The following is a 10,594-nucleotide window of genomic DNA, read 5'->3' on the forward strand; positions in this document are numbered from 1 at the left end:
TTCCGTGCGCCTTGGTGTTTAGTCATGCCGGCCACATGGCCACGGAAACGTCTTCGGACAGTGGCTTTGGCTTTGAAACGGAGATGAGCACCGCAACCCTAGAGATGAGCACCGCAACCCTAGAGTCGGACTCGACTGGCTTTCAAGCAATGGAACCTTTTACCTTTACCTACGACTGAAGGCCTTTTTTTACTATTGAGTTTTTGCCCAAATATCAGAGCATCCCATATTGTTGGCAACGTGATGATGTCACTTCCAGTGTTGCCAGGTCACCAGCAAACATTGATGTGATGTCCTGCTGCTGTTAAGTCCTCACACTGGCCAGCTGATTGGTGGTAAGGGGGCAGGGAGCCCGTGTCCCCAATGGGGGCCTGGGCAACCCTTCCCCCTTCCCTCAGCTGGTAAAAGGGGCTTGCACAAGGCAACCTCAAAATCCTGCAACGGTTCTCGTGTGTCTTGCCAACCTGTAAAGACTGATATTCCCAGGTCATGTTCCTCCCAAAACATTACAGGTGAAAGCTTCTTATCACAGAGATGTGAACGAGGACTCCCAACGTTACTCTGATGTAAATACCACCCTCGTTATCAAAAGAGAATCTGTGTTAGTCTGTTGCAGCGAAGTAGCATGGGCACTGAGTGGCCCCTTTATTCCAGCATCAGCTTTTGCCAGGGAGACCTCCCTTCTGCCGATGCGATGTGTGAAACAGAAAATTTTACGCGAACATTTGTGACTGAAATCACAGGGCGAAAAGAGGGTGGGCAGGAGAGGAGGTGACTGCAGCCATGAAATTAAAAGACGCCTGCTCCTCGGGAGGAAAGCGATGGCGAACCTAGACAGCATGATAAAAAGTAGAGACATCACCCTGCCAACGAAAGTCCACATGGTCAAAGCAATGGTATTCCCAGTAGTCATGTATGGCTGCGAGAGTTGGACCATAAGGAAGGCCGAGCGCCGAAGAATAGATTCTTTCGAACTATGGTGCTGGAGAAGACTCTTGAGAGTCCCCTGGACTGCAAGGAGATCAAATCAGTCAGTCCTAAAAGAAATCAACCATGACTGTTCCCTGGAAGGCCAGATAATGAAACTGAAGCTCAAATACTTTGGCCACCCAATGAGAAAGGAGCACTCACTGGAGAAGACCCTGGTGCTGGGAAGGATTGAAGGTCAAAGAAGAAGGGGACGGCAAAGGATGAGATGGTTAGACAGTGTTATCGAGGCAACGGACATGAAGTTCAGCAAACTTTGGGAGACGGCAGAAGACAGGAGGGCCTGGCGAGATGTGGTCCATGGGGTCACGAAGAGTCGGACTCGGCTGTACAACTGAACGACAACGACAACAAGGAGAGGACAGTGATAGAGACTTACCTGTCATCAGTCCTTCAGATGTGAGTCTTTGTGTATGGGACTGGAAAAGAGTGGTCATTACAAATAATGAACTATGAGAGAGGTCCAAGGGTCTTCCTTCCCATGGGATTGAGTTCCAGAGAGATAAACATGGTCAATAAACTTGATTCAGGGTGAAGCATTTTTTCCCCCCAGATTCCAGCTTACTTAGGAAGTACTTAGCAAAACAATGGGTTGCAAGCTCTACTTGCCCTGGTATGAGAATGTCTGCAGTAACAACCTTGACTGGGTCCTAGCACACTGTGGAAAAACAGTATCCCCTGGCCATCAGGATTGAAGGCAACCGTAGATGCCCGTGGGCCTCTGAATCTGTAGTCAGGGTCCAGGGGCTCTGAGCCACTCTCAGGAATTGTGACTCAAGTTGAGTGTGCTCTTGGGTGCCACGGTTCTTGGGAGTGGTGGCATCTGTGGTCTCCTTGTTCCTTACTGAGGACCCAGAACCCCTGGAAATAGGAGTTGCCAGGTCCTCTTCACTCCCCAGCAAGGGTGGGAGTGAGCTCTCCGGGAGTGTGCGGGTGGGGCGATGTCACTGCACACAACATCCCCAGCATGATGATGCCACGCGGAAGTGACATTGGGGATGCCACGCAGCAATGCTCTAGTATTTTGGGCAAAACTCTATGGTTACCATAGAGTTTTGCCCCAAATGCTAGTTGTCGGCACATGGTGCCCGCAGCATGATGATGTCACTTCCATGTGACGTCATCACACTGGGGATGTTGTGCTGGGTGGGAGGCGGGACTTCCCCCACCAGCCAGCTGACCAACTGTGGATTGGAGCCCCCTAAATCAGGGGACCCCCCCTCCCACCTGGGGGCTGGCAGCCCTACTTGGAAAGCTCATGTTATTGGGTTGGATCCAACCAACTTTTCCACCACTGAAGGAGAAAGCACCACCAAAAAGGCCCTGCTGAGGATTATGGGACCTACATGAGAAAAGTGTAGTGCAGAGGGGAATTCCGTCAGACTGAGTGGAAAAACCTGGCTGGATCCAGCTCGTACTTCCCTGTGTTTTCATGGTATTTATTAAGGATGAGGGACCTCTTGAAACCTCCCCAGTGATCTTGCCACCCAGAATTCTGCTGCAGGGCCTTGTATCAGCTACAACAATAACTCTTATCATTAATAGCACTAGTTGAGTGTCATCAGGGCAAGGGTCAACTAACTACAAGCTGAGCCTGAACTTCATAGTTGCCTGCTCCTAACTAGCCCAGGAATTCTAAACCGGGAAAGTTCAGACTCCCAACTTTCCTGTTCAGAACTCTTGAGTATGTCACTGCACATGATCCTACAGTCTGCCCACCAGTCCACCAGTGAGTTTCTGGACTATAAATCTGTATTCCTTTTATTTATACCTTTATTTTCAATAACAGCCTCTCCCTCTATAAGGGCCTATCTAGTTTGTTCACAGTACGTATTTGTCAAAATCCTTGCTGTTCCTGCAAAAAGAAACAACAGTTGTCAGAATCCTGGACTTCTTGTGAAGTGATATGTAAAAAACTGATAAAGCGATTTATTCTGACATAATACTGTTCACATTTCTCCATGAATATATTTTTTAAAAAATTGTAGAGGTCACAGATTGAAGGGAAAACTGGGTAATTTTTGGCTGGTGGGCAGTTCCGCTGATTTGCCATAGAGTTCTTTTTTCGAAACAACTAGAATCCCATTAACAAGAATACTTGCTAATATACGCAACACAAAGTACATTACAAATATAACCATAAATACACATCAAAATAGTTTCAGGTCCATTTTTAAATTGATCTCAGGATTTCTTCCCTCATGTTTTCATCTGGCTTAATTTTATTACATTAAATAACAAGCGGCTGCCTAATATTGACAGATCCTTCTTGTGTTCTCATCTGTCCATCCCTTCATTTTGAAATTGCCTATATCCTGTTCATTAGCAAGGTGAGCCAGGCTTTCTGAATCCAGTTTGAATCAAGAAACCTATCTTTCCCCCCCAGTTTTGTGCCAGAGTTGATCAAGCCGTGACTAGCAAGTTTCTCAGCAGTTCCTTTCTCTGGTTTCCATCTTCTGGGGACTGTGCCTAATAGGGTCATTTGACAATTTCACCCTTAATATTTCTTCTGATGTTTTAAACCTCTCCAGAATATCTTTACCACCGGACAGGACCATCAAAGTGAAGAAGTGAGCCATTTTTACTATTCCATCTCCAACACCCCTTTGAGACCGTGTTCCCCACCTTTACTATTCTGTCTCGGGTTAGATACCATCTATACAGTATCTTCACTACGTTTTCTTTTATATTTATGTTCAGTGGGCATTCCTTAATTTCTTTATGCAGAGAAAGCAATTCTTCATCTGTGATGTTAATTTAAAGATCTTTTTTCGATCTAGCCTTGCAAAATAAGGGAATTTTATCCAAAATTTATTAATAATCTGTATAGAGTGGCCATCAAATTAGATTGTTTTTTTTCTGGCTTGGCTATAATTGTAAGTATAATTCTAGCTAATTCATATTATTTGTTCTCTTTTTCAGAGACGTGCGGCTGATAATTTGAGGAGGCATCATCAATATCAGGTGAGTATACCATGGATACATGTATGTATGCACAGATGAGAGAAAACTATTAGTAGTTAGATGCACAGGTTCTTGCCAGGGATTTTAAAATATGAATGCCTATTTGGGGGGGGGGTTGTTTTTGGCCAAAGAGGTGCCCGAACTCTCAAGAGGGAAATGAAGGTTTCTATCTGTATACTGAAAACTTGTGAACTTTTAGACATTTTAAAAATAATTTTGTTGAAGAGGTTCCAGAACTCTGTGCCAGCGCATTCCCCTAGAAAGAAAGCCCTGCCTATTTGAACGTTCTGGTTAAATAGGCCTCACAGTTCTGTTCAACGTGTGGAATGGGGAATTTACCCAGCTGCTCTATGTCCCGAGATACAAGTCCTCAATGAGGAGTTCACCCCTCCATCCGGATTCCACACCCTCCCCACTGGAAATAAGAACCTTTCAGCATTCACTACCATCAAAAGCTTGTGCAGTTACCCAGTTTAGACTTCTCGAAATGAAACTGTTTTAATTTCACTGCTTAGAAACTCTTCTACAGATTAAAAAAAATAAAGAACTGGGGATTTACTCCAATTTACCCTGAATTAAGGGAGAAGACTTAGGGGTCCAGTCTATTTTAGTCATCAAATCCAGGCAAGATTTGCCCCACCTTAAATCCAGAGACTCTGGCCATGTACAGACAAGGCCTCATTTTACAATTTAAAAAAAGTGTTACCTTTGAAGAAAAATCTGAAATCTTAAAAAAAAATACATTTGGGGATTGAAATCCCTCCAAACACTGGAAGGAGGCTATAGTCAGACCCGTTGGGGGGCATTTGGGGGCAATGCCCCCCACAGATGAGCTCTGCCCCCTCAGACAGCCTATAGGAGCTTTAAGGGAACAGAAAGATGAAATAATGAGGGACGGGAAAATGAGATGCTCCCTGCAAGTGCTTGCAGGTTCCTGCAGAAAAAGAGTATATAATTCAGCAAGAAATCTCTACAAAGGATAAATAGATATGTGTAATAAACATATGTTGTTTCTCTAGATATAAAACTTCCCTTTCTGTCTTACAGTGCAACCCTAAGAAAACGTACTCCAGTCTAAGCAAATTGATTTCAATGGGTTTAAACTGGAGTAACTCTGTTTAGGATTGCACTGGTAAAATAATCTTTAAATCACCACATTGCATTTTCTGTCTTTATGTCCTGGTTCTGAGTTCTAATGAATCTAGAACCTGTATCCTCTTGAGCGGGCTCTGATTGCTCCTTCACTCTTGAGGCCAGCCAGGGTGCCCAGATCTTCCCCTGCCCCAAACAAAAGGCTCTTCCTCTGCAAAAGAATTCCTCTTTATTCTAGTTCCAGCCCTTGTACTCAATGGAAATTTTTAGTCTTCTGTTCCAGAACATCCCAAAGGAAACCTTCCTCCTCCCTGCTCTTCAGAGCTGCTGTCTGCTTATCCCCTACCTTACCAGTTCCAATTGTCCTGGTCAGGCAGATTCCCAACCAGGGGTCATGTCCTGCAGGAGCGCACAGGAGCGGAGCTCCAGCAGCAAGGAGCTCAGGGGGCGGGCACATGCAACAAGCCCCACCCCCTGCTCCCAGCAGCTCTCAGTCGGGCCATGAGGAACAAGAAGCAGCCAGGTAAGTTGCAGAGTCCCCCCCTGGCCTGCCTTCAGGTACAAGCGCTCCCTCCTCTGTGAGGGCAGATCTGCACGTCCCCCCCCCCATAGCTAGCAATCCAAAACAGTCCAGTGGAGCCTGAGCGGTGGGGGTTGCCTTCTGACACACTTCCGGTGATGTCAGGGGGTGTGGCATATGCAAATAAGTTATGCTAATGTGTTATGCTAATGAGCTCCTGCACCTCTTTTTCTATGAAATGACCCCTGTTCCCAGCTGAAAGTCAATCAGAGAAACTTGCATTTGTACCCCTCGTCCTGTCTGGGAAGGCTGTTTTCTGAGATTTAGCAGAGTGCAAATGCTTCTTTTCCCCCCAAGTGATACGTTTACACATAACCTGTGAGACAAGGTGTCACTTCATCAAAAAGGTGTGTCCCATGTGGATTTGGTTGGCCATGTAAATGCCCATGCTGCTGAAATCGTTGCAGAGCCTCTGTGTACGCATGTGGCCCCTCAGCTCCATTCAGAGCAGGATCCTAATACGTTATTTGCCACCCAGAGATCTGTATATTGATGCTCCAGGCCCAGAAGTCATGAGAAAATGTAGAGTGCACAGGAGACAGATGCCGTGCAATTCTGCATGCATGTACGTGGTTCTTCGACATTATTTGGGCATCAAATCCACCTTGTATGCTATAACATATAAATAACACGTATTGCAGGTATCATTGTTTCATAACTTACATATAAAGTGAGTGAAAGGAATACAGGCTGGCCCACAGCTACAGTGGGGCTATTGGGGGTTCTGCCCCCCTCCTTAAAGGGGCAGCCCCACAGCATTCTTTTGAGAAGGATTGGGAGGGTGCATGCATGCCCCCCCCACTTCGTCTCAAAAGCATTTGGAGGGGTACTTTAAATGCTTTTGAGAAGGCGCGGGGGATGGTGCGTGCCCCTCCCCCTCCCCTCCTGCAAGATTTAAAGGGCCCTCCAGCTGATCGACGGGACACATGCTCCCCACCAATCAGCTGAAAGGCCCTTTAAGTCTTGCAAGAGGGGAGAGAGAGGGGTGGCTGCCACCGGTCGGGCTTGGGGATGGATTGGAGCTGACATAGAAATAATGGTGGCCCCACCAGTCCCTCCAGAAAAATCTTTGCCCCACAAGCCACAAAATCCTGGCTACGGGCCTGAATAAAGTCATTCTCAGTTGCAGCAGTGGATATGGGTAGATTGGAGATCTTCAACAATGGCAACACGCAGGAACACAAAGGGTCCCTTTATCCGTCCCCCACGCTCCATTCACTCGTCAACTCCAGTGGCGCTGATCCTGGTTCCCAGCTTGTCCACCGACAGCCAGTGAGCCCACATTATATTTTACCATGTTCATCTCTTCTCATTTCTCTTGGGGCTATAGTTTAGTTTGGAACACTTTCCCTATGAGGAAAGGTTAAAGTGCTTGGGGCTCTTTAGCTTGGAGAAAGGATGGCTGAGGGGTGACATGATCGAGGTTTATAAGATTAAGCATGGCATGGAGCAGGTAGAGAAAGAGGTACTTTTCTCCCTTTCTCACAACACAAGAACTCATGGGCACTCCATGAAATTGCTTCCTTCTTCACCCAAAGTCCTTCTTCACCCCAAGAGTGATTAACACATGGAATTCACTGTCACAGGAGGGGGTGGCGGCTACAAGCATGGACGGCTTCAAGAGGGAATTGGATAAATATATGGAGCAGAGGTCCATCGGCACAATAATAACAGAAGAGAACTCAGATGGACACCGCGTTGTCCAGGCTGACAAAACTGCCGCCCACCACTCACAGCATCCCTCCTGGCAACACCCACAGGTTGCTCATGTGCAGGAACAACCTATCAGCGAGTGGCAACTTCCGGCACTGCTTGACTCCCCTCCATCCCCATCCCACATAGCCACATGGCTCTGGCTCATACACTAACAGCGGTGGCTCATGAAGGTACATGGGAAGGCACCTCCAGCTACCACCAAGGGGTTGATTCACCCCTGGTAGGCTAGACCAAGACAGCAGCCATCTTGTCAGGGAGACAGAGGGGTGGAAGAAAGTACTGGAATACTGTGTACAGTTCTGGTCACCACACCTCCATTGGAAAAAGGGCAGAAAAAGGCAACTAGAATGATAAAAGGGTTGGAACACTTTCCCTATGAAGAAAGGTTAAAGCGCTTGGGGCTCTTTAGCTTGGAGAAACGATGGCTGAGGGGTGACATGATCGAGGTTTATAAGATTATGCGTGGCATAGAGCAGGTTGAGAAAGAAGTCCTTTACTCCCTTTCTCACAATACAAGAACTCGTGGTCACTCCATGAAATTGCTGAGCAGTCGGGTTAGAACAGATAAAAGGAAGTCCTTCTTCACCCAAAGAGTGATGAACACATGGAATTCACTGCCACAGGAGGTGGCGGCGGCTACAAGCATGGACGGGTTCAAAAGGGAATTGGATAGATATATGGAGCAGAGGTCCATCAGTGGCTATGAGCTACGGTACAGATAGGAGCTCTCAGTCTTCGGCAAGTGATGCACTGTATTCTTCATGCTTGCGGGAGGGGGGCTTCTAGGGTTTTGGGGGTCTTCTAGTGTCCCGGCCCCACTGCTGGACCTCCTGAGGGCACCTGGTATTTTTGGCCACTGTGTGACAGAGTGTTGGACTGGATGGGCCATTGGCCTGATCCAACATTGCCTTCTCTTATGTTCTTATGTTTAGAACCACAGGAAATGCACCATCCAGTATCAGTCTACATGGCTAGAGACCACTCATGAAACAGACTGTTCTTCTCTTTCAGGAGGTCATGAAAAATCTGGTTAAGAGATACGTGGCAGCGATGATAAGAGACGCTAAAACAGAAGAGGGGCTGACGGAGGAGAATTTTAAGGTGCCTGGTCTTAGCTTGGAGGACTTGGGAACTGTGCATCTGCTTCAAGAACAGATTGCTTTAAGATACTTTTTGCTTGGGCTCTTCCGCATTCCCATTTTCATCGCTTGCCTGTCCCTATGGCTTCGAGGTTGTTTCCCCCCCCCACATTAAAAACCTGCACTTTAAACCTGAAAGGAGATAGGCCAAACATAAGGTAAAGGTAAAAGTTCCCCTTGCTCGAAAGCTAGTCGAATCAGACTCTAGGGAGCGGTGCTCATCTCCGTTTCCAAGCCAAAGAGCCAGCGCTGTCTGAAGATGTCTCTGTGGTCATTTGGCCGGCGTGACTAGACGCCGAGGCACACAGAATGCTGTTACCTTCCCACCGAAGCGGTATCTATTTATCTACTTGCAATTCCTTGCTTTCAGGAGCTGGGACCAGAGACGGGTGCTCACTCCATCATGCGGCACTCGGGTCTTGAACTGCCAAACTACCGACCTTCCAGTTTGCAATTCAGCATCTTAAACACTTGAGCCGCCACAGCCCCCTTGGCTGAACATACAGTGATGTAATATTGAATTGACCACTAGAGGGAGCAAAACACATGTGGAACAGACAAAAACCCCCAGAGCCATAGGGACACACCGGCAATGAAAATGAGAATGCAGAAGAGCTCCTTGAGAACACAGTCAAGTGATTTGCACCTTGAATCATACCTACATAGTTGGGGGTGGGTGGGGTGTATTGGTGGGAGGAGCAAGTCTCAGCCTCTGCCTGTATCACTGCTCCCCCCTTGCCCTGTAATGCTTTGCCCTTGTCCGCATAGGGGTTTGCAGCCCCAGAAACAGAAATAACGGAGCCCCTGAGAGAGCAGCAAAAAGCGGAGATGCTGAACACCAGTCCTCATGCCTGGATGGGGCTGCTCCCAGACTGCCTCCATGTGCAGACCAGCTGATGTAGCACCACTCTCTCCCCTGGCGGCCTTAGTCCCTCCCAGGGCACCAACATTACCTTCCGACTGAAAGCGTTCCAACCACTTTCAAATGTGAATTTCTCTCAGAAGTTATTCTGAATGTTCAGGTAGCTTCTTGACTAGTGGGTTTCTGATTTCCCCTCCTTACCCAGTGTGACAGCCAAGGCCTGGCTTTTCCCAAACGGGGAACAGCTGGCAGAGACCCGCATATCCTCTCCAAATCCTTTCTACTGTTCCTCAAGAATTGGCACGTTTCATTTGCCCTTTGAAACCTGTGATTTCTTTTGTCTGAGGAGAACCAGGACATCCTGTTTGAATTAAAACCCTGGTTCCTCAAAAATCTCCTCACAAACATGACTGTTTTGTTCCTGAATGCAGAAAGAGACAAGGCACCTGAGGGGGGCAGGATGGTGTCAGCAAGCTGCCATGGTGTTCTGTGTTGCTGGTACCTCTGTACAGTTGCTACCCCACCCCCCTGCCTGTGCGCTATTATTTTACTCTGCTGTAATGCCTAAGCCAAACAACTGGAGGATGTATTGGGGGAGTTCGCTTCACTGCCAGCTTGTTGCTTTTAGAGCCTGGGAACTGCACCTGTGTTATGTCTGGGGATAGCCTGGTTCTCAGGGAATGAGCGCGAAACCGTTTCCCTTCACCCGCCAGCGGGAAAGTGACCCATTGGTTCTGTATCTGTTTCAAATCCCTTTATTATGCTTGCTCTAACCGTTTGTAGTCAGTTCTAACAAAGAACGTGTTTGAGTGTCTTTCCAACGCTTTGAAAAAAATTTTGCTTTTCTTTAAAACGTGGATTTATTCTCGATGCTTGGGGATCCAACACAGTGTTAGAACTCTCAATCTTCCTATCGTCCCGAGTCTGACGTGGTCATGAGCGGGGCAGAGGGAATCATACCTACAACGGAGGGGGACCCGGGATCGGTCCCTGCAACCTCCACATCGTTGATCACCACGACCACCGTACCTACGTCGGGTGCGGTGGGGGGAGCGATTCCCCGGTTACCTGCGTACCTGTCTTGGCCGCCTCCAACTCCTTCCCGATGGGGCCCACGGACGGTACCGGCGCAGGATGATTGGACTTTATATAATGCCAAAGGAACCAGAGAAGTTTACTCCCGCCGAGGCAGTGGGCTTCGGGAGAGTCTGTTTGACAAAGGACTTTACCCAGAACCGGAGAGACCGGTCGGGT

General features: G+C 47.6%; 1 protein-coding gene across 1 annotated transcript in view; it reads left to right on the top strand.

The window, feature by feature from the left end:
• The window catches only part of TRPC4 (transient receptor potential cation channel, subfamily C, member 4), a 128,547-nt gene that overhangs the window by 111,617 nt on the left and 6,336 nt on the right, over nucleotides 1-10,594 (top strand). The window contains exons 8-9 of the mRNA XM_015414800.1: nucleotides 3,910-3,951; nucleotides 8,351-8,440. Of these exons, the coding sequence (XP_015270286.1) occupies nucleotides 3,910-3,951; nucleotides 8,351-8,440 (132 nt within the window). The remainder of the gene's footprint in view (nucleotides 1-3,909; nucleotides 3,952-8,350; nucleotides 8,441-10,594) is intronic.

This window comes from Gekko japonicus, unplaced genomic scaffold (assembly GCF_001447785.1).
Source record: "Gekko japonicus isolate JY-2015 unplaced genomic scaffold, Gekko_japonicus_V1.1 scaffold1886, whole genome shotgun sequence".
Lineage (NCBI taxonomy): Eukaryota > Metazoa > Chordata > Lepidosauria > Squamata > Gekkonidae > Gekko > Gekko japonicus.